Source organism: Nicotiana tabacum, chromosome 22 (assembly GCF_000715075.1).
Source record: "Nicotiana tabacum cultivar K326 chromosome 22, ASM71507v2, whole genome shotgun sequence".
NCBI classification, from domain to species: Eukaryota; Viridiplantae; Streptophyta; class Magnoliopsida; order Solanales; family Solanaceae; genus Nicotiana; species Nicotiana tabacum.
In genome coordinates, this window is record NC_134101.1 from 17,840,361 (window position 1) to 17,868,311 (window position 27,951).

Consider the following 27,951-nt stretch of genomic DNA (forward strand, 5'->3'; position numbering starts at 1 on the left):
GGAGAAAAACAAGGGGGAGGAAATAATGCTTATATAAAATAGAACAGTAGCAGAAAACAAAAAGAGGAAAATGTAACATGTTTACTGTCTGGTAGAGTGAATTCGTTTTGTAATTTCAATAGAGTGGTGAATCTGAATTCTACTCACAAGTCAAACAGGATAAAGAGCAGCGTGTCGTTTTCCCATACTCTTTCCTAGCGTTGACACTTTCCTTCTCCTTCCACTGCTGCGCCGCTTCATCATCCTCAAACCCTCCCCAGTCCGGCGTCGTTTTCGCCTCTCTTTGTTGCCAAGGTCAGTCTAAAATTGTTGACCATATCCTTTTGCAATTGCTAATACCGGAACTTCTTTATTATTTTTTTTTTCAATTTCTTTTTTCTCTGTTATGGATGCATTATATTAGATTTAAAGTTTTTTTTTTTCAGTTTCATGTTAATGGGTGTTGTGTTACATTATATGAAGCCTTATTATATGTCCCATGATGCGTGATGCACGGTTATATAGCTGTTCTTATTGAGTATACCAAATTGCATATCTTTCATTCTTGTCATGATTTTGTCAGTCTCATACCTGTTTAAATGGGCGAAGGTTTAAACATTTTGATGCAGTATCTTCTTGAAACTAATTTTCGGATTTTATGATAATTCAGATTATTTTTTTATCGCGCATCTCAACTAATTCCACGGCATTATTGCTACCTCCCACCAGCAATAGGTACCAGGTAACTCTGTCTACCAAGGTTTGGACAGATTGGAAGAAATCACCTAGTGTTTTTGCCTCCGCTAGGATTTGAACCTGAGATCTCATGATTCTCAACCCACTTCATTGACCACTAGGCCTCACCCTTAGGTGCAGATTATTGCAGCTAGCAACTCATGTTTTCTCATATGTGTATGCGAAATGTAACTGAGTAGTTCAGTAACTGATAGTGTTGAAATAGTTGGAAGGCAGATCTGGATGAAAATTTTGATGCATCTATCGGAGGAAAAAAGGGTGCAAAACCTTCATATTTTTAAATTGATTGATCCGTCAAATTAAGAAGAAAAAGAAAATAAATGATAATTAACCCCTTTCAGAAGCTGATATTTGTTGAACTTGATCAGTTGTTGCCCTTGTTTTGCTGTTAAACAGTACCCCCGGCAATTGGGAGGGAACATTCTTAGCTGTCGTTTGAGGTGTTTGCTGCCATGGCTGGTAAAGATTCAAATAGTAAGTAATTCTCACTAGTTGATTGCTCTTAACGTAAATTTTCTGACTCTTCAATTTTTCAGTCTGCACTTTGTATAATATATCCGTGTTTTCCGTTGTTTAGAGGGAAAAAAGAAAGAAGTCAAGAAAGAGACAGGTCTTGGTCTCTCTTCCAAGAAAGATGAGAACTTCGGGGAGTGGTATTCTGAGGTAAGCTTGGGATATTCAACTATTAGAGATGTTAGATGTGATAATCATGGGTTCTTCTGAGGTCATTTTGCTTTGTGCAAAAGAAGAGTTTCAGCATGGGGTTCTAGTTGCTTTTAGCAATCTATTTCTTTCTTTAAAAATACATTGTCCCCCTTTATTTTATTTAATGTCTTTCGCTTGGCATCATAAAACTAGTTAGTGCATGACATGGAGGTACCTAATAGGGGATCTCATGGTGCCATGTTGGGCAGGGCGAGATTACTATCTACTCATTTCTTTTATTTCTTGTCCATTTCCGCACATTTCTCCATCTTCTTCTTCCTATATTTTTTTGGGTTGCAATTCTTCTTTATTCACTTTCAACAAAGCCGGAATTGATTTTCTTGATTCTTAACATGCATGAAAGGATCTTTGGATAATGTAGGGCAACCTGAAATTCCTTGGCAAAGACTTCTATAATACGTTCTATTATTCCATAGATATATATGTCCGCGGCAAGTGGATCATTCATGTGCAAACGTAACTGAAAAAGAAAGCTTCCCTTTTGTTACCAATCTTCTTCTCCTTACTGATGTTTTAACCTGCATGTATCTCCAGTTTGTTAGTAAGTTTAATGCACTCTATCAGACAAGTACTATAAGTGAATAGCTCAATGCCATGTATGTCTTCAACGGCCATTGACTTTGTTATTTGTCTGCTTACTTGTATGATGCATTTATTAAGATTCCTGCTCTTTCTATGTACTTCCTGTCTTATTGCATTTGCAAGTTCCTTTTTATCACATATCATGATTTTGATTCTCCTTGACTAATAACTGTAGGTGGTTGTTAGTGGTGAAATGATTGAGTACTATGACATTTCGGGCTGTTATATCTTACGGCCTTGGGCCATGTCCATCTGGGAGATATTGCAAGTAAGTTTGTCCCTCAAAATGATTGTTTGGTGTGGGCCTTATTCAGGATTGAATTCTTTTTTTATGTCAACTATGTTGACAATTCTTTTGAAAAGGAGATGTTATCTACATGACTGGCGTCTTATTTTGGACATTTTGGATCATTTTTTACCCCTTTTTTCATTATATTTACAATGCATCCACAATTCTGTTTCCAGGCCTTTTTTGATGCTGAAATTAAGAAGATGAAGATAAAGAACTCCTACTTCCCTCTTTTTGTGTCCCCTGGTGTTCTACAAAAGGAAAAGGACCACATAGAAGGATTTGCTCCTGAGGTGAGGCTTGGCTCTTGTTGGCAAACTCTTGTGTTCTTCCAGTCTGTGAAGCACTGGGAAGGCTTTTAGTGTTTTTTTTATACTCTGTGTTTCCTTTCCATTTTCTGTCCTTCTGTTTTATGACACCTTGATTTGTGAATCTGGATTATATCTTCCAAATATGTATATAAGTTGTCCCTGCTGCTCCTATTCTTCTTTCTTCAAGGGATAATAGTAAAAAGTGAAGGGATTTTCCATTTTATATTCTTTTAAATCTCCTTCAAACCCATCAAATAGTTGAGAAAGTTATCACAAATTTGTGCGATATATGATTCCTAGATGTAAGATACTTCCTTCAGTCGCGTTGTTAGTTTCAATTACAGAAACTTCAGTCATGTTCTTCAGTTAGTAGGATCCTCTTAAGCAATCTAAAACTGTATAGCATTTGTTCAGTAACCATGCGTTATAACCAATTGTCATCATTCTACAGGTTGCTTGGGTTACAAAATCTGGAGAGTCTGATCTGGAAGTGCCCATTGCGATTCGGCCAACAAGTGAAACAGTGATGTATCCGTATTTCTCTAAGTGGATAAGGGGACATCGTGACTTGCCCTTGAGACTTAACCAGTGGTGCAACGTTGTGCGATGGGAGTTTAGCAACCCAACCCCCTTTATCAGGTTCACTTTTTGAGTTTATGTTTTTCACCTGTCTCTCATCAGAAAGTTGATGAGCTCTGACTGCAAACATTTGTTTTGCATCTTGTTTAAGCTAAAAAAGAATCCAACATTGTATCTTTCTGGGAGGATGGACCTAATTGTTATCTCCTTTCTTTTACTGCTCCTCATGTATTTCTTATACGTTATTAACATCAACCATCTATTCATTCTTTTGAGATCTTCAAGCCGTGTATAACAATTTTTGCACGTGTTCCTTACTCAGGAGTCGTGAGTTTCTTTGGCAAGAAGGACACACTGCTTTTGCAACTAAGGAGGAGGCAGATGCAGAGGTATTTGGTTATATATTAGAGTGTGCAATTGAGTCGTTTATCATTTTCAGAAAAAAACTGAACCGTTTCTTAAGCTTCATTAAAATGGCTATACAGAGTAGTACACAGCTTGAAAGCAGTGGATGTTAACTGAAATTTAGTAATTGTAAATTTTTTTCTGTTTATTCCTACTCTGTCCTTTGTCCTATGCTTGCTTTATGATGCATTTATGCAAAACTAAGCTTTCTGGAGCTGTTTGCATCAACCATGAGGCTTATGGTTGTATCATGTTTGGATATATTGTGGTATGAGGTTTCATCTGTTCTTTCCAGTTAATGCTAATCATTAAAACTTGGTATTTGCATATTCTCTTTGGGATGGTGCGCAGAAGTATGAGAACTATAGTTTTTTTAAGCTCAAGGCAGCACCACGAGATACTTTACTTCGAGCACAAGCAAATCAAATTTTAGTGAACAATTAATCCGAGTTACATGGACCACCCTGCTAACCGGTCTTTACATGAGATGATGTCTGCTAACCTGTCTTGACATGAGATGACGTTGGTGCCTGCTAACCTGTCTTGAAATGAAGAAGATAATGATGCCAAAGCAAGGATGTAAACTTTTTGCTTTTGCTTCAGTTTCAAATGAGGGTTATACATTACCCTTTTCATTCAGGTTTGAATTGGAGGAACAATGAAGAGTGGACCCTTTTAACTTTTTGAGAAGATGGACGCTATGTTGGAATAATCCAAAAAGGGAAATGTGAGCAGACAAGTTGTGGAGAAAACAGATTTACCTTATGTGTGATATGGAAATTTGTTCCCATGTGTAGTGTATACAAATTATCATTGTAGAATTAGGTATGAATATCACAACATGCAAATAAGCCCATTTTCATGTATCTGTATGGCTCCTCTGTCTCTCAAAATTTGGGCTGTTATAGGCTTTGTTTCATGGCCAAAATTGGGCATGTGTGAATTTTGACTGCTGGCCTTGTCATGGCTGAAACTTTGGAAATGTGAGTTCAACCACTAGAGAAAGATGCATTTTTGTTGGTGCATAGTTGTACGGTTCTTTAGCTTCCTGGATCGTTCTCCTTATTAAGCATGGCATAACTTTGAAATTTGGTGTTGCTAGAAAGCTACTACAGCAATTGAAAAGTAGTTGGAGATTGTTTTCACCTATCGTGCTCCCAGCATCAGTGAAAAGTCTTAGTTGTTGTCTCTGACTTATGCATCCTTTGCGTGCTGTGATTTCTTATAATCTCGTCAAATTCTTGCTAAGCAAACTTCATAGTGTTAAAGGGCTTTTGAGAGAACTAGTTGCTCGAAACTGAGGTGCCTTGATTTATCCTAGAAAAGAATCAAGAATTGATGTGTCAGCTTCTATCTTTACTACTCTTTAATAAATACTGATTTCTAACGATTTTTTCAGGTTCTTGAAATCTTGGAGTTGTATAGACGTATATATGAAGAATTCTTAGCTGTTCCAGTGAGTAAGGGAAAGAAAAGCGAGCTTGAAAAGTTTGCTGGTGGACTCTATACGACTACAGTAGAGGTACCAAAGACACTTCTGTCAGAGACATTAGCAGTTCCTTTTACTGCTGGTGAACTTGTTCTTATCTGTCAGTCTTTAACATGGTTCATGGCTTTTTGCTAGGCTTTTATCCCTAATACCGGCCGTGGTATCCAAGGTGCAACTTCACACTGTTTAGGTCAGAATTTTGCAAAAATGTTTGAGATAAATTTTGAAAACGAGAAGGGAGAGAAGGCTATGGTCTGGCAGAATTCCTGGGCCTATACTACCAGAACGGTGGGTATTCCATGCCATTGAGCAACTCTGTATTGTGCAGTTAATAGCTCAGATTTCAGACTAATTCTCCCTTCTTTTCTATGGTACTGTGACAGATTGGTGTGATGATCATGGTTCATGGAGATGATAAAGGCCTGGTCTTACCTCCTAAAGTTGCAGCGACACAAGTAATTGTTATTCCTGTGCCATACAAGGACGCTAATACTCTAGGGATCTTTGATGCCTGTGCTGCCACTGTCAAAAACTTGAACGAATCAGGTATTCGTGCTGAGGCAGACTACAGAGACAACTACTCACCTGGCTGGAAATATTCTCACTGGGAAATGAAGGGGGTTCCTCTTAGGATTGAAATAGGACCAAAAGATCTTGCCAATAATCAGGTACCAATTATAGTTACTCCCTACTGAGTCCGTTGTTCATGAAAACAAAAAGTAGAAATGTTGTGTTCTATGGTGTTAATTGTTTGTTTTCTGAGAGCAGCCAAATAACATGCTGTTTTTTAATTTAATAGTTTTTCGATCCAAAACTCTGAAATAACTTTCCCAGGTACGAGCTGTTCGGCGTGACAACGGAGCGAAAACAGATATTCCTGTGGCAAATTTAGTCGAACAAGTAAAAGATGTGCTCGCCTCTATCCAACAAAATCTGTTTGATGTTGCAAAACAAAAGCGAGATGCTTGTGTTCAGGTTGTAAAGACCTGGGATGAATTTGCTGAAGCACTAAGCCAAAAGAAGTTGATCTTGGCTCCTTGGTGTGATGAGGAGGTAAAATCCTATCAAATGAGATGAATTTTTTATTTTCCTCTTCAATGTGTTGGGCCGCGATAACAGAGGGAGTTTCACAGAGTCAGACATCAGGCAAGTTTGATCTTGAAATCTGCATATTGGCAGGGTTGATTTAGTCAATCTTGAAATTCAATGGATTGCGATCATGGTCAATTAGCACTCAATATCTACTGATTATATCAAATTAAATCTAGAATTCACTTGAGATTCATGAACCCTTCTAAAAGATATGGTAATAGACGGACTCAGAACTAATGCATTGGTCAGATCTGATAACAAACAAGTGTTCCTTATGCAGATGGTCACATATTCTTCTCTTTTACGTGAAGGGGTTTAAAACTCACTAAGCTCTAACTAGAGTCACACCTTAACCATCTTAAAGAAACTCGCTTCCATCATCCAGAAATGAAGTATGGATGCTCCTATGTCTGGTTTGTCCGGTTTGGACAAATCATGCGTTCACTTTTACGAAGCAGGGAAAGATTGTATCAGTTGTAGTTAATGTTTTCCCTGGTGAATAGACTATTTTGGCTACACTGCTAAAAATGCCACCTCCTTTTCCCAGCCAAAAGATAATGAAAATGGGAACGAACTTAAACTAAGAAATCCTTCCATAGCACTTTGTTTCTGGTGAGTGCAGCTTATCCTTCTCTTATGATAATAATATTAATTTGCATAGTGAGTTTGTTATTCCTGATGCACATTCATCTGAAATTGAGGTGTTTCCAGCTAGTTCATCATTTCTTGTTCGCATTCGTTTCACATGAACTCTGATACTTTCTAATAGGATGTCGAGAAAGATGTGAAGGCACGCACAAAAGGGGAAATGGGTGCAGCGAAGACTCTTTGTTCTCCATTTGACCAGCCTGAGCTGCCTGAAGGTACTATTTATCCTTGCAGTATGTATAACTATTGCCTAAAACGCAGCGAAGTTAAGCGTTGCCAATGTATACTTGTAGACTTGTCAGTTTTACTGCTGTTTTGGTGGTACTATTAATTGAAAATTGAATTTTACTGCCATAATCTAATATTATCATTTTCTCCTGCTACGTCATAGGTACATTGTGCTTTGCCTCTGGTAAACCTGCTAAGAAATGGACATACTGGGGCCGCAGCTATTGATGATTCATAATTTCATATTGATCTCTATTACATTTTTCTGAGTTCGGGCGATTTAGAAATTGTATTCCAGAATTGCTAATTGCATCCATGTTTTGTGCTGGATAATTCACTCTGTCTTTTGTTTCCCCCTTTTTCCAATCTTAAATTGAAATTTATAGTTCACAAATCAAAGAGATGCTCCTAAATATTTGCCCTTTGTCTTTCTTGTAACTTATGATTTACTTTCAAAAATAGTATACACCAAATGGCTATCTTATCACCGTAGTATTCAAGGTTCGTTCATTCTCATTGCTGCAATGCTTCTTATATTTCTAAAGAAAATAAAGATAATTAGAATACGGCCAGAAAGCCTTTAATCTTGTGCATCCAGAAGATTAGTAACCTGGTAAATAAAGTAAGTAATTTTCTTACAATAATCTGAATGCTGAACTGCACTTGTAAAATATATTTGCATCGGCAACGCATAAAAATTAAAACTATAGATCAATAACTACTACTCCTATATAACGATGCAAAAGGAAATCTAAAAAATATTAGACTTCAAAGATTTTAAAATATGAAAAAGTATTTTGGAGCAAATTAAAAGGAAAATAACGCTTATCAACATGTTTACCCTCTGGTAGGGTGAATTCATTGTGTAATTCCAATAGAGGGGTGAATCTGAATTTACTCACAATTCAAACAGGATAAAGAGCAGCGTGTCGTTTTCCCATACTCTTTCCTTGCGTTGACACTTTCCTTCTCCTTCGGGCTTCCACTGCTGCGCCGCTTCATCATCCTCAAACTCTCCTCTTTTCGACGTCGTTTTCGCCTCTCTTTGTAGCCAAGGTCAGTCTAAAATTGTTGCCCCTATCTCTTTTTTCGATTAAAAAGGGTCATATTTGTACCTGGTACTTTTTAAAAATGGTACGGTTATATTTGCCTTCGTTATACTTTGTTGACATATTTATTTTTACAATTATGCTTTAGGATCATATTTGTCCCTCCTCCGTTAGATCGCCATGACCCACCTTTGTTTTACTACATGGCGCCTACGTGGATTTCTTTTTCTTTCAATTTAAATATGTTCACCTATTTAAGATAATTTAACCTGCCCACCCAATTTAAATAAGACACACTAACTAGGTCACCACAGTTAGTGAGGTAAGTGTTGACCATATTTAAATTGGGTGTGATCATATTTAAATTGGAAGAAAAAGAAATTCACATAGGCGCCATGTAGGAAAACAAAGGTGGGACATGGCGATCTAACGGATGAGGGACAAATATGATCCTAAGTATAATTGTAAGGATAAATATGTCAAAAAAGTATAATGAAGGGCAAATATAATCCTTTTTAAGAGTACAAGAGCAAATATGATCTTAAAGTATAACGATAAGGATAAATATATCTAAAAAGTATAACGAAGTACAAATATAACCTTTTTAAAGAGTACAGGAGCAAATATGACCCTTTTCCGTTTAACTTATTTCAATTTGATGTTAATGGGTGTTGTGTTACATTATATTAGGCCTTATTTTATGTCCCATTATAGCTATTCTTATTGAGTATACCACAGTGTTGTGAAGAGCGTGAAGCGAGAAAAAGCGACAACCCCCATTTCGCTTAAAGCGAGAAGCGAGAAGCGAAGCGCTCGCTTTTTTGAAGTGAAGCGGAATTTTAAAAAAATTTTAAAATAAATACTGCATAGACAACACATGTAATTGTAAGCAAATGTTCAATACTTCAATGTAAAAATTAAATAGTAGCATCAATTAAAGCACAAAATGAGCATCCTATTCTTCTACAAGATTGTCAAATTCTTGTATTCCGCTATCATTATTATATTGCTTGTCATCTTCTTCAACTTCTTCTTCTGTTTCATCATCGTCATCAAGATTATGCAGTTCTTGTTCGTGAATCATTTGAGTCTTTAACTCTTTTTTTTTTTTTGAAGGAATGCTTTCAAATCTTCCTTCACATGCGACGGAACTTTAGGACAAGAGGCACTTTTTGACGATAGATTCCCCCATTTGAAATCTTGTCACAAAAAAGACATCTAATTGCCATCTTGTTGGTCTCGCAAACACTTTCAGAGTAAGCCCAAGCCGGGTCTTTCCTATCTTCTTTTGGCGCCATTAAAAGAACAACTACATAACACATAAGAAAGGCAATAAGAACTAAGAATAAAGGATATAAAAAATTAGAGGAATTCTCTGTTAAAAACTGAAAAAATTGGGCAGTAATTTTCTGAAAAAAATTTGCTAGCATTTAGAAAGAAAAAGAAAAAGTAAAAGAAGAAGAAGAAGAAGAAGAAGGAGAATGAAAATCAGAAGTTCAGAACATACCTGTTGAAGTCTTGAAGTCTTGAACTTGAAGTTGAAGAAGAAGAAGAAGAACCCTAGTCGCTGTTGTTGAAGAAGTCCAGACCAGTGTTTAATCCAAAAACTCGTTTTTAATAAAATAGGGTTGGGTATTTTAAAACAGAGAAGCGGACGCTTCTTCGACTTCGCTTCGCTTTCCCCGCTTCTCGCTTTTTACAGAGAAGCGGTCGCTTTTACTGACCTGAGTCGCTTCACCTTGCTGAAGCGCTGCCCTTCACGCTTCGCCTCGCTTCTCGCTTAAAGCGAGGAAGCGGGCGCTTTTTTAAACACTGGTATACCAAAGTGCATATTTTTCGTTCTTGTCATGATTTTTGTAAGTCTCGTACCTGTTTTAGATGGGCAAAAGTTTAAGCTAGACATAAATCTGATTGAAACTTGAAAAAAGAGTTTTTGTAGTTGTTGAAAAATAATTTTTGAAAGTTGAAGTTGTGTTTGGTCATGCATTTTATTTTGAAGAAAAGTTGAAGTTTTGTGAGTGGAAAGAAAATTTTCACCCAAAAACTGCTCTAAACTAGAATTTAGGAACTTGAAAATTTTTGATTTTTTTTTCCCAAAACATTATCATATTTCATAAACAAACAATGTTTTCAATTGTTTTTTGAAAAAATGAAGCCAAAGTCTATGGCCAAACGGGAGAAACCTGATGAAGTAGCACCTTCTTGAAACTACTTTTCGGGCATTATTACAATTTAGATTATTGCAGCTAGTAGCTTCTGTTTTTCATATGTGTATGCGAGTTCTATTGTAATTGAGTAATTCAGAAATTTGATAGTGTTAAAATTGATGGAAAGCAGATCCGGATGAAAATCTTGATGCATCTATCATAGGAAAAAAGGGTGCAAAACTTTCGTATTCTTGAATTGATTGATCAATGAAATTAAGAAGAAAAAGAAAATAGATGATAATTGGCTGCTTGCGCAAGCTGATCGTTGTTGAACTTGATTAATTGTTGGCCTTGTTTTGCTGTTAAACAGTACCCTGGCTATTGGGAGGGAACATATTTAGCTTTTGTTTGAGGTGTTTGCTTCCATGGCTGGTAAAGATTCAAATAGTATGTAATTCTCATTAGTTGACTGCTTATGCAAATTTCCTGTTCTCACTCTTCAAAGTTTTCAGTCTGCACTTTGTAATATTTTCGTCTTGCCTTTTGTTTAGAGGGAAAAAAGAAAGAAGTCAAGAAAGAGACAGGTCTTGGTCTCTCTTCCAAGAAAGATGAGAACTTTGGGGAGTGGTATTCTGAGGTAAGATTGGAATGTTCAACTATTAGAGATGCTAAATGTGATATTCATGGGTGCTTCTGAGGTTATTTTGCTTTGTGAAAAAAAAGAGTTGGAATATGAGCTTCCAGATGCTTCAAGCAATCCAATTTTTCTAAAGTTACATCCCCCCCCTCTTCCCCAAAAGCTTATTTATTTAATGTCTTTCACTTGGCATTACAAAACTAGTTAGTGCATGACATGGAGGTACCTAATTGAGGATTTCTTGGCGCCATGTTGGGCAGGGCAAGATTAGTTTCTACTCATCTCTTTTTATTTCTAGTCCATTTTCTGCACATTTCTCCATCTTCTTTGTTCCTGTATTGTTTTGGCGGTGCAAGTCTTTTGTCTTTATTAACTTTCAACAGAGCCGGAATTGATTTTCCTTGATCCCTAATATGCATCAAAAGAATCTTTGGATAACATAGGCCAACCTGAAATTCCTTGGCAAAGACCTCTATAAGCTGTTCTATTATTTCATAGAATCAATGTCCCTGGCGGCAAGTAGATCATTCATGTGCAAACATAACCGAAAAAGAAAGCTTCCCTTTTGTTACCAACCTTCTTCCCTTACTGGTGTTTTAAACCTGCCTGTATCTCCAGTTTGTTAGTAAGTTTAATGCACTCTATCAGACAAGTACTATAAGTGAATAGCTCAATGTCATGTACGTTTTCAACAACAATTGACTTTGGTATATATCTGCTTACTTGTGTGATGCATTTCTTAAGATTCCTGCTCTTTTTATGTACTTCCTGTCATATTGCATTTACAAGTTCCTTTTTATCACATATCATGATTTTTACTCCTCCTTGACTAATAATTGTAGGTGGTTGTTAGTGGTGAAATGATTGAGTACTATGATATTTCTGGCTGCTATATCTTACGGCCATGGGCAATGTCCATCTGGGAGATATTGCAAGTAAGTATGTCCCTCAAACTGATTGTTTTGTGTGGGCCTTATTCAGGATTGAATTCTTTTTTATGTCAGCTAAGTTGACAATTCTTTTGAAAAGGAGATGTTATCTACATGACTGACAATTTTTCACCCCTTTCTTCATTACATTTACAATGCATTCTTAATTCTGTTTCCAGGCCTTTTTTGATGCTGAAATTAAGAAGATGAAGATAAAGAACTCCTACTTCCCTCTTTTTGTGTCCCCTGGTGTTCTACAAAAGGAAAAGGACCACATAGAAGGATTTGCTCCTGAGGTGAGGTGAGGCTCTTGTTGGCAAACTCGAGTTATTTTTTCACTCTGTGAAGCACTGGGAAGGCTTTGTGTTTTTTTTTACACCTCTTTGTTTCCTTTCCATTTTCTGTCTTTTCGTTTTATGACACCTTGATTTGTGAAACTGGATTTTATCTTCCAAAATATGTATATAAGCTGTTGCTGCTGCTTTTATTCTTCTTTCTTCAAGGGATAATAGTAAAATGTGAAAAGGACTTCCCACTTTCTACTCTCTTAAATTTCCTTCAAAGGCATCATATAGTATAGAAAGTTACCACATATTTGGGTGATGTATGATTCCTAGATGTAAGATACTTTGTTCAGTTGTATTGTTAATTTCAATAACGGTAACTTCTATCATGGTCTTCAGTTTGTAGCATCCTCTTAAGCAATCTAAAACTGTATAGCATTTGTTCATCTACTATGCTCTATAACCGGTTGTCATCATTCTTTAGGTTGCTTGGGTTACAAAATCTGGAGAATCTGATCTGGAAGTCCCCATTGCGATTCGACCAACAAGTGAAACAGTGATGTATCCTTATTTCTCTAAGTGGATAAGGGGACACCGTGACTTGCCCTTGAGACTTAACCAGTGGTGCAACGTTGTGCGGTGGGAGTTTAGCAACCCAACCCCCTTCATCAGGTTTGCTTTTTGAGTTAATTCTTTTACCTGTCTCACATCAGAAAGTTGATGTGCTCTATCTGCAACTTTGTTTTGCAACTTGTTTAAGCTAATCAAATCCTACGTTCATCTTTCTGGGGAGGATGGACCTAATTGTTATCTCCTTTCTTCTACCTGCTCCGCATGTATATTTAGCTTATTCGTTATAAACATCAACCTTCTATTCATTTGAGATCATCAAGCTGTGTGTAACACTCCTTGCCTGTGTTCCTTACTCAGGAGCCGTGAGTTTCTTTGGCAAGAAGGACACACTGCTTTTGCAACTAAGGAGGAGGCAGATGCAGATGTATTTCGGTTATATGTTACAGTATGCAATTGATCATTAAAAATTCTATACAGGTAGTATCAGTGTTTTGGAGAGCACGAAGCGCAAAAAAGCGACGAGGGCTCGCCTCACCCAAAGCGCGAAGCTCGAAGCGAAGCGCGCGCTTCACTTCAGTGAAGCGCAATTTTAAAATTAAACTAAAATAAGCAATGCAAAGATAAATAAAATAACTAAATAAACAATAACTCAACAAAAATAAATATTTAACAAATGAAGCTTTATTTATAATTATAAATAAATATAAGCAGGTATTTCTCTATTAAATATAAATTATATTACATATCAATGTGTATCAAGTCCAATGTTGTGAAAACCGCTCGCTTCGCCTGAAAAGCGGTGAACATGCGCCTCGCTTTAAGCGACGAAGTGCGTGCTTCAAACAACATTGGGTAGTATATAGCTTGAAATATTGGATGTTAACTGAAATTTAGTAATTTATAAAATTCTTTTTCTTTTTATGCCTACCCCGTCCTTTGCCCTATGCTTGCATTTGCTATATGATGCAAAATTAAGCTTTCTGGAGCTGTTTGCATCAGGCCATGAGGCTTATGATTGTATCATGTTTGGAAGTGCTGAATAAGCTATCCTTTCCAGTTAATATTATTCATTAAAACCTGGTATTTGATTATTCTGTTTGGGATGGTGCAGAGAAGTAGGAGAACTATAGTTTTGTTTAAGCTCAAGGCGGCACCATGATACCACTTTACTTTATAGGACAAGCAAATCCTATTTTTGTGAACAATTATTTCGAGTTACATGGACCAGCCTGCTAAGCTGTCTTGACATGGGATGATGTCAGTGCCTGCTAACCTGTCTTCGAAGGAAGATGGATAGTGATGCTGAAGCCAGGATGTAAAAATTTTGCTCTGTTAAATTTCAAATGTGGGTTATATATTACCCTTCTCATTCAGGTTTAAATTGGAGGAACAATTGTGCTGGAGGGAAGAGTGGACCCCCTTAAAGTTTTAACTTTTTGAGAAGGCTATTTTGGGATAATCCAAAAGGGAAATATGAGCAGACAAGATCTGGAGAAAACAGATTTAACTTAAATTGTACTATGGGAATTTGTCGCTATGTATACGAATCATCATCGTAAAATCAGGGACGAATATTACAAAATGCAAATAAGCCATTTTCATGTGTTTGTAATTGTCCCACTTTCTGTCAAAATCTGGGCTGTTTTAGGCTTTGCTTCATGGCAGACAGACAATTCTAATCTCTGACTTGTGCATCTTCTGTATGCGGTGATTGTCTTTTAATCTTGTCAATATTTGTCTAATCAAAAGCAAATTCATTAGTATTACCCGTCTTTTGAGAGAACTAGTTGCTTGATACTGAGGTGCCCTGATTTATCCTAGACAAGAATTAAGAATTTGATGTGTCAGCTTCTATCTTTACTACTTATTAATAAATACATGTTCTGTCGATTTTTTCAGGTTCTTGAAATCTTGGAGTTGTATAGACGTATATATGAAGACTTCTTAGCTGTTCCAGTGAGTAAGGGAAAGAAAAGCGAGCTTGAGAAGTTTGCTGGTGGACTCTATACGACTACAGTAGAGGTAGACATTATTTGGCAGTCTTTTTACTGCTGGTGAAATTGTTCTTATCTCCATTCTTTTACATTGTTCACGGTTTTGTTTGCTAGGCTTTTATCCCTAATACTGGCCGTGGTATCCAAGGTGCGACTTCACATTGTTTGGGCCAGAATTTTGCAACAATGTTTGAGATAAATTTTGAAAACGAGAAGGGAGAGAAGGCTATGGTCTGGCAGAATTCCTGGGGCTTTACAACCAGAACGGTGGATATTCCCCATTGAGAAACTCTGTATTGTGCAGTTGGTAATTCAGATGTCAATCTAACTCACCCTTCTTTTATCTGGTACTGTGACAGATTGGTGTGATGATCATGGTTCATGGAGATGATAAAGGCCTGGTCTTACCTCCTAAAGTTGCAGCAACACAAGTAATTGTTATTCCCGTGCTATACAAGGATGCTAATAATCAAGGGATCTTTGACGCCTGTGCTGCCACTGTCAAAAACTTGAACGAATCAGGTATTCGTGCTGAGGCAGATTACAGAGACAACTACTCACCTGGCTGGAAATATTCTCACTGGGAAATGAAGGGGGTTCCTCTTAGGATTGAAATAGGACCAAAAGATCTTGCAAATAATCAGGTACGAATTATAGTTACTCTCTACTGATTCAGTTGTTCATGAAAAGTAGAAATGTTGTGTGCTATGGTGTTAATTGTTTGTTTTCTGAAAGCATTCAAATAAAGTGTGGTATCTGTTTTATGTTTTTTGATCCAAAACTCTGAAATAACTTTCTCAGGTACGAGCTGTTCGACGTGACAATGGAGCCAAAACTGATATTACTGTGGCAAATTTAGTCGAACAAGTAAACGATGTGCTTGCCTCTATCCAACAAAATCTATTTGATGTCGCAAAACAAAAGCGGGATGCTTGTGTTCAGGTTGTAAAGACCTGGGATGAATTTGCTGAAGCAGTAAGCCAAAAGAAATTGATCTTGGCTCCTTGGTGTGATGAGGAGGTAAAGTTCTATCAAACTTGTTGCATATGAGATGAATTTTTTAATGTTGGGCTGGGAAAATAGAGGGAATTTCACGGAGTCAGTCTCTGCATCAGGCAAGTTTGATCTTGAAATGCCACATATTGGCAGGGTTGATTTAGTTTATCTACAAATTCAATGGATTGCGATCATGGTCAATTAGCTACTCAATATCTACTGATTATATCAAATTAAATCTAGAAATAACTTGAGATTCATGGTCCCTGTCTAAGAGATATGGTAATAAACAGACTCAGAACCAATGCTTTATTTGTCAGATCTGATCACTAGTTTTCCTTTTTTTTTTTATATTTTGCACCGGGTGTCCGAGTCTCTTTGAGTCCCGACTAATCCCGGGGGTGCATAGGCCCTCGGCAAGGAGTTTCCCGCAAGTGCACCACGGTTAATTCAGGTTTTACCCAGTCCGATGGCCCTCAGAAATTGTTTGCATCCTGTGGGTTTCGAACTTGAGACCTTGAAAGGGAGCAAACCCCAAGGCTCAAGTGAATCTGATCACTAGTTTTCCTTATGCAGATGGTCATATATTCTTCTCTTTTGTGTGAAGGGGTTTAAAACTCATTAAGCTCTAACTAGGCACACCTTAACCATCTTAAGAAACTCACTTCCATCATCCAGAAATGAAGCATGGATGCTCCTATGTCTGGTTTGTCCGGTTGGACAAATCATGTGCTCACTTTTATGAAACAGGAAAAGATTGTGTCCTAGTTGCAGTTAGTGTTTTCCCTGAGCTGGTGAATAGACTATTTTGGCTACACTGTTACAAATGCCGCCTGCTTTTCCCAGCCCAAAGATGATGAAACTGAGAACGAACTTAAACTAACAAATCTTTCTATAGCACTTTGTTTCATGGTGAGTGCAGGCTCTCTCTCTCTTTCTTGTAATAATAACATTAATTTGCTTAGTGAGTTTGTTATTCCTAATACAGATTCCTTATATTGAGGTGATCAATTTATTCCCAGCTAGATCATCATTTCCTGTTTGCATATGTTTCACATGAACTCTGATACTTTCTAATAGGATGTCGAGAAAGATGTGAAGGCACGGACAAAAGGGGAAATGGGTGCAGCGAAGACTCTTTGTTCTCCATTTGACCAGCCTGAGCTGCCTGAAGGTACTATTTATCCTTGCAGTATGTATAACTATTGCCTAAAACACAGCGAAGTTAAAATAAGCGTTGCCAATCGTAGACTTGTTAATTTTACTGCTGTTTTGGTGGTACTGCTTATTGAAAATTGAATTTTACCATAATCTGATATTATCATTTTCTCCTGCTACGTCGTAGGTACATTGTGCTTTGCCTCGGGTAAACCTGCTAAGAAATGGACATACTGGGGCCGCAGCTATTGATGATTCATATTGATCTCTATTCCATTTTTCTGAGTTCGGGCGATTTAGAAATTGTATTCCGAATTGCTAGTTGTAACCATAGTTTCTTTCTTAACATGTTTTGTGCTGGATAATTCACTTTGTCTTTTGTTTCCCCCTTTTTCCGATCTTATATTGAATTTTATAAGATGCTCTTAAATATTTGCCCCTCGTCTTTTTTCTAACTTATGATTTACTTTAAAACATGGTATACACCAAATGGCTATCTTATCACCGTAGTATTCAGGGTTCGTTCATTCTCATTGCAGCAATGTCTTATCTATATCTAAAGTAAGCAAAGGTAATTAGAATATGGTGAGAGAGCCTTTAATCTTCTGCATCCAGAAGATTAGTAACCTGGCAAATAAAGTAAATAAATTTGTTGCAATAACCTGAATTCTGAACTGCACTTATTTGTAAAATATTTGCATTGGGAGAGTATTAGTTAAAAATACAGACCGATAACGATGCAAAAGGCAAGCCAGAGGAAAAAAAAATGCTAGTAGGAGTATATGTTATCACAATCTAGATTTTGAAACTATTGATAAAGACAAAAGTAGGAAAACATTTTGTAAAAAGGTTAAAGAGATCGATCATCGTATCTTATGATACTTTAAAATAATTTAAGTTCGTTATTTTATGGGGTATGTAAAAACTGATTCCGTAATTGTATAGTGTAATCACTATGCTTACAATAAACTAATCGATAAAATGATATTTTCAAAATTAAGCAATCTGCATATTTCCATACAACCATATGGTGACGATCTAATTAATGATACAGATCCTCATCAATCAACACAATCAGTGGAATTATGCTTACCCCCACCACTAATACAAAAAACACTGACAATAAAATTCCTAATTAAAACACCCAAACCAAAGCCCGAGAAACTCCAAAACCAAAAAAAGATTGGTGGGAGAATAAAAAATCCATCTCTCACCAATCAAGTTTTAAGTCCATAAAACAAAACAAGAAAATTTAAGTAGGTTTCAGATTCTGAAACATTGAATCCCACCTGATTGAGGAAGTCCAATAATCACTATAATCTAGCTCCGTCTTCTCATCACCACGAAGATCATGAACCATAGGACTCGAAAAACTATTAATTCTTGAACTAGGCATGAAAATAGGACTACCATTTGTAAGCAATAAAGTATTTTGCTTAGGTGCCACAACACTACTCTTGTTTCTCTTCATCTTAAGCATTGTTCTCTTCCCTCTTGAACTGTAACTTCTTCTAGGCACAAGAGCAAGAGCTGATTCGTCGCTACGAAGAACCCATGTCCTAAAATACTTGGAAAAACGTTTCTTGGTACGTTTCATTACAAGGAGAAACTTTGACATGGAATTTGGAACAGCTCCTCTCTCTTTCTTGGCAAGTTTGAGAATTTCTAGCCTGTGTTTGGCTATAGAAATTCCCATGCTTTGGAGAAATTCGTGGTTGAAGTAAGGGATGTCGTCTTGTTCAAGCTCGTTATGAGCAAATGCTAGGCCATATTCATAAACAAGTGATGGCTCTAGTTCTGTTTTGGACAGCCAAGAAAACCAATCCATGGCTAATTTGTTGTGTTGTTTGAAAGGAAAATAAATGTGTTTTGGAAATATTTATAAAGCTGAAAGTTAAGACATTGAAGGAAAAGAAAAGATAAAGGCTAAAGAAATGATGAGAAATTGGACATTTGGACTTTGCTTTTTCGTTAGTGTGTGGCTATTACTTTGTTGGGGTGGTAGTTGAAACTTGAGAATGACTAAAAGAGAAAGATGGAGATGTTGAATATGATTTGTGGGGTATTCACTATTTCAAGGCCATGTTCCCTCCAAAATATGGCAAGTGTGAATTGGGACTTTTTCAAAGAGTGAGAAATAAGAAATGTTGGAGAGTTATATTGCCATCAATCACGGCGTGGAAAAAGCTTGGGTATATATTGGGGCCATTAGCCCTACTCGGCTTTTGCTTCTCTTTTGCCTTTGCTCTAGGGATTAGTGATTAGTCACTCCAAAATGCAAGGAGTAGCTTTTCTAATAGCATCAGAGAGAAACCTAAACCTCTAAGCAACAATATTCTTTTTAAATATGGCGTCCGAATCAGGTTCAGTATATGCTATTTTTTACTTAAGCAAGTATAGATAACTATACCTATCGAGACTTAAGTATATGAGAAAAAAATATTTAGCGTTTTTGCCGTTGCTGAAATTTAAACTCTTATCTATGATTTTCATCCCAAGGTCGGTGTGTGCAAACCTCTAAGCCAAACATGTGCATCAATTTTCTTGTTTAAAGACTTTGATTTCTTCTTTTATCTCGCTCTCCACTAATTTGTGTGCTTGGAATACAGTGTGGGTATATGGAAAAAGCTTTTCCGGATCTTTGACTGAGAATCTGCTTTGTCCAGAAGGTACAAAAGTGTAGGTTTGATTAATCATATATTATTGTTAATGAGGTTTGACTCAAATTAATTTGCAAAATCAGGTTTTGCGTGCCATCGTCCTTACCAATTTCCAATATGTTACTAATATCAATGTGGATGTCTACAATACATGCCTAAACAAAACTCCATCAACTAATTTTAATTTGCTATATATTTATAGTATGCGAGTATAATGACACTCTACACTCAACCACAACAAATTCAGTGAATTATCACAAGTAAGGTATTGGAAGGACAGACCCTACTTCTATCCGGAAAGGGCAGATCATTGTTAGTTAATTTCAAATTCTAATTGATTGTCTTATTATGTTACTTATTGTGTGTGTGGGGGGGAGGGGTAGCACGATAAGAGAAAAGCTTGTAAACAAGAAGGTCAGTTGATGACCTATTTCTCAAATGGAATGACAATGTGTTGACACACATAATAACGTACCCCTTTCGAACTTAATTAGAACTTACTATTACTCTTATCATGTGATTTCTTGAAAGATCCCAACAAACAACTATGCTTTTCAGAGTGCACAAAGTAATGATTTTGCAATGGTTTGTTCCTAAAGTATACAACATCTGCAAGCCCCTCATCCTTGTTATTTGAGCTTGGAATTTGAGAAAATAGCTCACGGACCCGCAAAAACTGGACTCAAGTTACTGTTACCCATGTGAAAAAAGCAACCTTCAATTTGAATTTTTTTGGCGAAAAGAAAATCTTATTTCTTAATCCTCTTATTCATACGACAACCTTAATTTCCACGATGGCCCAGGGTTTACTCATAAGCCAAAGTAAAGGAACTTATTAGTGAGGGAAATTGAAGTAAAGAATTATCAAAATGGCTAACAACAAAAACAATATATTCAGTATAATTTGAAAAGAGTAGTGTATGCGCAGACCTTACACATAACTTGCAGAGATAAAGATGTTATTTCCAATATAACAAATGGCTAGCATGAGAACACAGTTAAAGTAGAACAAAGAGGAATGAAAACGACTTTTGAGCTCTCAAGAAGACAAGTAAAAATGATCATGCAATTATGGGTAGATTAGAGGTTAGAGGTGGATCTCGAAATCAATTGTTATGCAATCATTTGTTATATTTCTTTTTAAAAAATGAATTTTATTAATGAAAACGAGATTCAGCCCTTAAAGGCTGAGAATCGCTGATGTACGAGACACGTGACTTTTCAATCCAAAATTAATGTCACTAAAGAGGAGGTTCCATTTTGTGAAGTTAAAGTACTTTGTGCACATCTAAAAAAAAATTAGGAACAAAAAAACCTACCACTAAGGGCTTGTTTGGTTGCTGGTTAGAGATCTACAAGTATTAGTAATATAAAGATTAGTTATGTAGGGATTAGTTATACATGAATTAGTTATGCAAAGTTTAGCTATATTCAGGAAGGAGTTAGTTATGTAAGGATTAGTAATGCGTGAATTAATATATAAATTATTTTTTGTTAAATGTTTATTTTATTTCAATTATACTTTGTGTAATTTAAAATAAATATGAGTTTTTTTGATCATTTGATTATTTAATACATGTATACTAAGTACATGTTTATTCCACATTCTACCTTGCATAAATAATACATAGATTTGTTGTATAACTTATTCATTTATTACTTATATCAACCAATGGAAAAAGCAACCAAAACATATCATTAGTTATGCTGACTTTTGTACGAACTAACTAAACATACTCATTAGTTATGTGAACTTACCATTTAACCAGCTAACAAGTAGTACAATTTTCTTTTAATAAGTACAATTATAAAAAGACAAAAAGTGGAATATATTTATTTTTTGGGATCCCTTGGGGCTTGGACGGTTGACAGGGCCGGGCAAGATTTGGTCACGTGTTGTGTTGTTTAGTTTTGGACACAAAACCAGATATACGCCTTAAATACCTAAAACCCTACCTCCTCAACTACCACTGACCCAATTGAGGAACCCTTCTGTACTGGCAACCACTCCTACTTCAGCTATTCAATGGAGGTGCAGAGACTTCCCATCACCACCAATGTGGCTTTGCACAGAATGATTTGCTCTGTGGTGCTTGAAACTGCTTTAGCTGCTCAAAAATCTCTTCTTTCTCTTCTCTTCATGGTACATTGTTAGCCCTTTAGTCATAGACTATTTCTCTTAATACAAGTTTCAGTGATGGAATCTTGAATTTCTTTTCTTGGATTGTGTCGTTGGAGCTGTTATCTGTCCACATTACACTGCCTGCTTTTGTTTCAAATATGATGTTACAACACTTTCTTTAGAAAAATGGTACTATATGTTGTTGTCTAATGATGTTCTGCTTTGGATATCTCTGGGGATATAAATGTTTGGAGTCAACTTGCTTTATGTTTTTGGTAGTTGCTGCTCCATGACTAGTTTGTAACACCAAGTAGAGCTAGAATTTAAAGTTTATGGGTTCCGACTTGCCACCGAATTCATAGCCTGTCTTAGTCATTGGATTCACAATCAAATATTTATACATATTAATAGATTTCTTAACACAAATATAGGGTCTAAACAAAACTACAGGGTTCATCCGAATACGTACCTGATACTCTAGCTCCACCCTTGTCAATATATAATGTATGATCTTGTCCTGGTGTTTCTTGTTATTACTGTTTTGCTTCCTTTCATAGATAAATAAGTGCTAAATCAGATGCCATTTTTCAGAGTGAGTTTCTATGTTTGTACTCGGACCTTCTTGGAGTGGAGAGGAGGTACTGAAAAATTCTGATCTTCCCTGCTCAATTTATGTTTCTTTTTGTCTGTCTGTTTGAGAGTTTGAGAAGTGTTCATTTGATGCTCAATCACATTATAGGTTTCCTTTTGGTGAGCTTAAAAGAGCTATGGCACCAGATAATGAAACCAAGGATTCAAGTGAAACTGAGGATGATGATGATGAAGACGAAGATGATGAGAACACTGATGATGATGACGATGATGATGAGTATTCTGATGAAGGAAGTGATGATGATGATGAAGATGCTTCAGATGGAGATGATGCTGGGGCAAATGGGAATGGAGGGCATGATGATGATTCAGATGATGAAAATGACGATGAGGACGATGAAGAGGATGATGATGAGGATGACGAGGAAGAAGAGAATCAACCACCATATAAGAAGAAAAAGTGAGATCATACTACATTTTATATGATTCCGAGATTAATTTGGTAGGGTAAAAGATTCTAGTGAAATCTTTACCATTAAGTCAATGTCAATGGTTCTTATCTGTTTCGATGCTATTCAATTGCAAAGTTCTAGCTCTTGGAAATTGACCTAATTTCCAACTTAGTTCTCGGGTAACCCCAGAAAAAGAACTATGCTCTGTCGATAAGAATGACATACAATGGGTTACAACTTACAACAAAAGGTCCAAGTTGCTGCATAAGGAGTTCCTTTAGTTTAAGACTGGTTTTGAATGCCTATAACTTCTATCCTTTCTATTCATGTTGTTTTGAACATATTCATCTTCATTCCACATTTCTGACCTAATAGGGCAGGAAACTCGTGTCCACCTGTGGCTGGTTATACCATTTGAGATGCACTAGAAATCTTAGTTTCACTGGTAAAGATCACATATATAATCAGTACAACAAAATTTGTATCATCACCTAGTATGCGTTAGGAGCTGCAGAATTCTTAATTACTACAGAATCTACATTAAAAATGGATACTAGCTAACAAGTAAATGAAAAGGAGAAAGTACTGAAGCTTAAGAATTTTCTTTTTAGTGTCCAAACCGATGCACCAGACTTGCTATCTCCTACCGGATAACTCTATCTGTTAAGACTACCAGATTATAGCATATTATCAGCTTTTGCACAATATCTCTTAAAGCCATCTAAATATAATCTCACTACGAGAGTCCTAATTCATGTGCTAATCATGGTCAACGTTCTCCATTAAAAAAGACTGAATAATCTTTCCAGAACTGAACTCTGAACCCATTAGCTTTTGAGAAGTCTAAATTTTGCTTCCAATAAATTGAAGTACAACAATCGCAATATAGTGTTTCTAAAGAAGCTAACATAACATTGTACTAGTATGACTTACTGAGGCAATTTTCCAGAGCGAAAAATGGCAAATTTAGAAACAGTAGAGTAGGAATACTCAATACCATGACTCTTCAAAAGCTTCTCTAGCAAATCCTTGGCTCTTTCCGGGTCCGAACTCTCACATTCAATCTCATAATTCATTCCAAATTCATAATGCGTTTCGTCAAGCTCCAATTTCAATCCTTTCCACTCATACACCGCTCTCACATTCCGAAACCCATCCAAACAAATCAAACCCTGCTTTTCCCCAATTCCATACTCATCTTTCACCCTTTGAATCACCCGCGAAGAATCAATCAATAAAAGCCGCCAGGGGTCTGAAACACACGCGCGGCCAATAGAAGGGTCAATAGGTTCTTCATCTTCTTCAATACGACTTATACCGTTTGAAATGACGGCTTTAGCCTTGAGGGAGACAATGCATTGGGCGTCGAGATCGTAGAAGCGGAGGCGGAGGACGGCGAGTTTGGAGGAGAGTTCAGAGTTGGCTCCGTCGAAGAAGATGTTTTCCTGGGCGTGGGTTTTGAGGTGGTAAGGTGAAAGAATTGAGGAGACGCGTTGGTGGGAAACGGCGTTTGGTAAACGGAGCTTGACTTCTACTTCCATGGAGGTTATGGGTTTATTATTAGGAGCTGTGGAAATGGCGGAATGTGGAGATCTGTAGAGTGATGGAAAACTGAGGTTTTTAAGAAGTCGTGATGCATTTGACATGAATTGGATAAAAGTTAGTAAAAGCTTGAAATGAATTAATGAATGGGTGGTAGGATTCTTTTGGAAGGAGTCTTTCCTCCCCTTTTATCTTTTCTGTTTTTTCTTCCGTCAGAATTCAATGAAATTTTCAATTTTACAATAATGAAAAATATTCTATCTATTTCATTTTCTAATGACTACTTCAATAATACTCCTATACAGTGGAGCTGGTTAAATTTTCTTGACTATTGAGTTATGTTTTTAGATTATGTCAGGATTTAAAATATAAAATATTGGATTTTTTTTACTTTTAGCCCTCCCCAGAAATTATTTACATTCGATAGCCGAAAAAGTATATAAAATTTGTATAATTTTTGTGTATAACATACAAAATATATATCTATACAAAATATATATATTTTTCGGCTATTACTTTGAGAGCGGATATACAATGTCATTTTTCTTAAAATTAAAATATAAAGGTATAAATTAAATTTTATCTTATATATTCAATGTAATTTACCGTGGAAGGCTTTCGCGCTTAAATCTGCCCTTGCTTTTTCTAATCTATTTGAACTAAGATATCAAAAAGTTATAAAATACTTTAGAATAGTCATGCAAGTGCATATTTGACAAGGCTGTTTTCGAGTTGTCTGTATTTAAGAAAGGTGACAACATAATATATGCCCCTTCCGTCCAACAAAGTTGTATATTGATGACATAACACGTGGCACCCTTTAAGCACAACACTCGACCCACAACTTAAAAAGCCTCGTACCCGCTTAAAACCCACGACCAAAGTACCACATTAAAGAATTCTTTGACCCGAAAAAAAAAAAGAAAAAAAGACAAAAGCGTTGGACACCTATGCTCTGAGATTTCTCCGATGATTAGCGATAGTCGTTTCCCTCATCTTGTGTGGTTTTGGGGGCTGTGAAGGGGAGTAGACGAGAAAGTGGGGCTAGACAGGGTCGATTTTTGATCGGAAATGATGGAGGATCTGTGGCTTTTTCGGTGATGGTGGTCGTTTCACGCTCAGATAATTGCCGGAAAGAGGTAGAGGAAACAATGGGCGCATAAGGAATTAAAAAATAAATAAATAAGGCAGCATTGACATTGAATGAGAATGCTTGAATGGGAATCATCTTAGCAAAGGTATTTTCTCAAAAATCTGACTTACGCTTTTAGAACAATAAATCCAGTGGAAATTTCTCATTGTAGCAACGTCGTCTTTCAAATTTTCACACTTTCAATAGGCTAATCTTCCTCCACTGACGGTTCGATTTTAGAGCCCTGTAAACACGAGATTTCATGAAAAAAAATCCATTTTATTGAAATGAAAAAAATACTTTTTACTACATTATTTTGTTAAAATAAAAGAAAATACTTTTTCTACATCACGAAAAGAAAGTACTTTTTTGTTGAAATGAAAGAATACTTTTTTTGCATCATGAAAAAAAAAAACGTATTTTGTTGAAATAAAAAAAAATATTTTTTACTACATCATTTTGTTAAAATAAAAGAAAATACTTTTTCTACATCATAAAAAGAAAGTACTTTTTTGTTGAAATGAAAGAAAATATTTTTATGCATCATGAAAAAAAAATTACTCATTTTGTTGAAATGAAAAAAGAAAGTACTTTATCTACAACATGAAAAGAAAGTACTCTTAATAATATTTTTATTTAGGGTGGAGGGGGTAGGGTGGGAGGAAGGGTTTGTGTAATGACCCGACCGGTCGTTTTGAGCTCTAGCGCGTCATTCAGCGGTTTGAGACCCTGAGCAACTTCACTTCAGGTATTATGACTCGTACGCGTGGTCGGACTTTAATTTCGGGAAGTTCGGAGTTGATTTGGAAAGAAAAATTCTAATTTCGGAAGCATTAAGTTGGAGAAATTGACTAAAGTGTGATTTTGAGTAGATGACCTCGGAATCGGAATTTGAAGGTTCCAACAGGTTCGTATGATGATTTTAGACTTAGGCGTATGTCCGGATCGGGTTTTGGATGACCCGGGAACGTTTCAGAGCCTATTGTGGAAGGTTGGCGTTTTGGAAAATTTTTATAAATTTGAGTTGAAGTGCATTTCAATGATATCGACGTCCGTTTGGGATTCCGAGTATGGGAATAGCTCCGTATGATGATTCCGGTCTTAGGAGCATGCCCGGATGTGGATTTGGAGGTCCGTAGGTCATTTGGGCGAAAGTTGGAAATTTGGATAATTTTAAGAAGTTTGATCCTGAGTGGACCTTTTGATATTAGGGTCGGATTCTGATTCCGGAAGTTGGAATAGGTCTGTAATGTCGAATGTGACTTGTGTGCGAAATTTGAGGTCAATCGGACGTGATTTGATAGGTTTCAGCATCGATTATAGAAGTTTGAAGTTTCAAAGTTCATTAAGCTCGAATTGGGGTGTTATTCAGGATTTCGATGTTGTTTGATGTGATTTGAGGCCTCGAGCAGGTCCGTGTTATGTTATTGGACGGGATCCCGGGGGCCCTTAGGTGAGTTTTAGATGCTTAACGGATCGATTTTTGGACTAAGAAAAATGCTGAGGCAGCTGATACATGGTGCAATTTCAACTGCGTGAAAAGGGCCGCAGGTGCGGGCTCGCAGGTGCGGCTAGGCTCGCAGAAGCGGCCCTCCTTGTCCGCAGATGCAGAGCCCTGCCAGGTGAGGGAAAGGCGCACCTGCGAGGCATTTGCCGCAGGTGCGTGATCGCAGATGCGGCCCAAAGCACCACATGTGCGAAAGTAGCTGGGTAGTGAGGGTTCTTTTAATACGGGACTTAGGCCATTTTTAACATATTTTCATTCACTCTTGGGCGATATGAGAGCTTTCAAGGAGGGAATTTCGACCTAGCTTTGTGAAGTAAGTACTTTCTACTTAATGTGAATTTAATACATAGATTATGGGTTGATTTTAACATGAAAGTTGGTAGAAATTGTGGGATTTTGATAGAAAATCTAGAAATTGGTATTTTTAGATTTTGACCACGAATTTGGACATGGAATTGGGGATAAATTATATAGTTGAATTCGTGAGGTTATGGATAATAGTTATCTTCGAAATTTTTTAGAATTCGGGCATGTGGGGCCGAGGGTTGCTTTATCGATTTTTCGAGCGGAGTTGGAAATTATTATGAATTGATTAATTATGAATATTAGAGTACATTTTGATTGGGTTGCATCTTAATTGACTAGTTTGGAGCGACGAGCACCAATTTGAGGTGTTAGAGAGGCTTTGGAGCCGGTTATGGAATTTTGGAGCGAGGTAAGTCTCCTGTCTAACTCTGTAAGGGGGAAATTACCCCTAGGTGTTGTATATGGATGTGTGTTACTTGTTGTGGGGGCTACGTACGCGCGAGGTGACGAGAGCCCGTACGTAGCTACATTCATGTTATTGTCCGGGTAGGCTTAGGTTTATATCATGCTATAGTTGTACTATTTGAGTAGTCTCTCGCTTATTAATTCCCTTGCTTTACATTCTATTTGAGACTAGACTTGCTATTATAGAGACTTCACGAGTTCACGATTAGCCATCAGATAATATTCCTCCTCTTACGGCATGGCTCCGATATATATATATATATATATATATGTTTCATCGAAAGGATTTTCATTAAATAAATTACAATTCACACGTTTATTCG

At 36.7% G+C, this 27,951-nt stretch overlaps 5 protein-coding genes across 11 annotated transcripts; 3 read left to right on the plus strand and 2 right to left on the minus strand.

Annotated features, from left to right (window-relative positions):
- Positions 1-8,140, plus strand: LOC107795811 (proline--tRNA ligase, cytoplasmic). 2 transcript variants are annotated; one of them, XM_016618521.2, is made up of 13 exons: positions 1-294; positions 1,132-1,209; positions 1,313-1,398; positions 2,219-2,311; positions 2,509-2,625; positions 3,095-3,282; positions 3,545-3,611; positions 5,027-5,149; positions 5,252-5,404; positions 5,500-5,784; positions 5,951-6,169; positions 6,978-7,071; positions 7,998-8,140. In XM_016618521.2, the coding sequence occupies exons 2-13, from the start codon at positions 1,188-1,190 to the stop codon at positions 8,000-8,002; spliced, it is 1,452 nt and encodes a 483-aa protein (XP_016474007.1). In that variant the 5' UTR covers positions 1-294; positions 1,132-1,187; the 3' UTR covers positions 8,003-8,140. The 2 variants fall into 2 exon arrangements, with proteins under 2 accessions (XP_016474007.1, XP_016474005.1); XM_016618519.2 differs by lacking the exon at positions 7,998-8,140 and adding an exon at positions 7,248-7,497.
- Positions 8,000-17,281, plus strand: LOC107795810 (proline--tRNA ligase, cytoplasmic-like). 6 transcript variants are annotated; one of them, XM_016618514.2, is made up of 14 exons: positions 8,006-8,140; positions 9,250-9,389; positions 10,651-10,727; positions 10,832-10,917; positions 11,760-11,852; positions 12,026-12,142; positions 12,615-12,802; positions 13,061-13,148; positions 14,603-14,725; positions 14,812-14,964; positions 15,057-15,341; positions 15,499-15,717; positions 16,774-16,867; positions 17,039-17,281. In XM_016618514.2, the coding sequence occupies exons 3-14, from the start codon at positions 10,706-10,708 to the stop codon at positions 17,101-17,103; spliced, it is 1,533 nt and encodes a 510-aa protein (XP_016474000.1). In that variant the 5' UTR covers positions 8,006-8,140; positions 9,250-9,389; positions 10,651-10,705; the 3' UTR covers positions 17,104-17,281. The 6 variants fall into 6 exon arrangements, with proteins under 6 accessions (XP_016474001.1, XP_016474000.1, XP_016474002.1 ...); XM_016618516.2 differs by having other exon boundaries at positions 10,651-10,712; XM_016618515.2 differs by lacking the exon at positions 9,250-9,389 and having other exon boundaries at positions 8,000-8,140; positions 10,651-10,712.
- Positions 17,282-17,821: 540 nt separating this feature from the next.
- On the minus strand, positions 17,822-18,898 carry LOC107795815 (uncharacterized). The gene has a single exon (XM_016618524.2). The coding sequence runs from the start codon at positions 18,677-18,679 to the stop codon at positions 18,104-18,106; it is 576 nt and encodes a 191-aa protein (XP_016474010.1). The 5' UTR covers positions 18,680-18,898; the 3' UTR covers positions 17,822-18,103.
- A 2,458-nt stretch (positions 18,899-21,356) lies between these two features.
- Positions 21,357-22,830, plus strand: LOC107795814 (uncharacterized). The gene is made up of 3 exons (XM_016618523.2): positions 21,357-21,654; positions 22,225-22,271; positions 22,373-22,830. Exons 1-3 carry the CDS (start codon positions 21,538-21,540, stop codon positions 22,686-22,688), a joined length of 480 nt encoding a protein of 159 aa, XP_016474009.1. The 5' UTR covers positions 21,357-21,537; the 3' UTR covers positions 22,689-22,830.
- Positions 22,831-23,508: 678 nt separating this feature from the next.
- LOC107795813 (triphosphate tunnel metalloenzyme 3-like) lies at positions 23,509-24,391 on the minus strand. The gene has a single exon (XM_016618522.2). The coding sequence runs from the start codon at positions 24,320-24,322 to the stop codon at positions 23,606-23,608; it is 717 nt and encodes a 238-aa protein (XP_016474008.1). The 5' UTR covers positions 24,323-24,391; the 3' UTR covers positions 23,509-23,605.
- Between the last annotated feature and the right edge of the window lie 3,560 nt (positions 24,392-27,951).

Coding starts and splice junctions, on each gene's coding strand:
- LOC107795815 (XM_016618524.2), bottom strand. CDS start 18,679: ATGGATTGGTTTTCTTGGCTGTCCAAAACAGAACTAGAGCCATCACTT.
- LOC107795813 (XM_016618522.2), bottom strand. CDS start 24,322: ATGTCAAATGCATCACGACTTCTTAAAAACCTCAGTTTTCCATCACTC.
- LOC107795810 (XM_016618514.2), top strand. CDS start 10,706: ATGGCTGGTAAAGATTCAAATA. Junction 11,853..12,025: donor CCATCTGGGAGATATTGCAA/GTAAGTATGTCC, acceptor TTCTGTTTCCAG/GCCTTTTTTGATGCTGAAAT. Junction 12,143..12,614: donor TAGAAGGATTTGCTCCTGAG/GTGAGGTGAGGC, acceptor ATCATTCTTTAG/GTTGCTTGGGTTACAAAATC.
- LOC107795811 (XM_016618519.2), top strand. CDS start 1,188: ATGGCTGGTAAAGATTCAAATA. Junction 3,283..3,544: donor AACCCAACCCCCTTTATCAG/GTTCACTTTTTG, acceptor TTCCTTACTCAG/GAGTCGTGAGTTTCTTTGGC. Junction 5,405..5,499: donor GGGCCTATACTACCAGAACG/GTGGGTATTCCA, acceptor GTACTGTGACAG/ATTGGTGTGATGATCATGGT.
- LOC107795814 (XM_016618523.2), top strand. CDS start 21,538: ATGGAGGTGCAGAGACTTCCCATCACCACCAATGTGGCTTTGCACAGA. Junction 21,655..22,224: donor TTCTTTCTCTTCTCTTCATG/GTACATTGTTAG, acceptor GCCATTTTTCAG/AGTGAGTTTCTATGTTTGTA. Junction 22,272..22,372: donor CTTCTTGGAGTGGAGAGGAG/GTACTGAAAAAT, acceptor ATCACATTATAG/GTTTCCTTTTGGTGAGCTTA.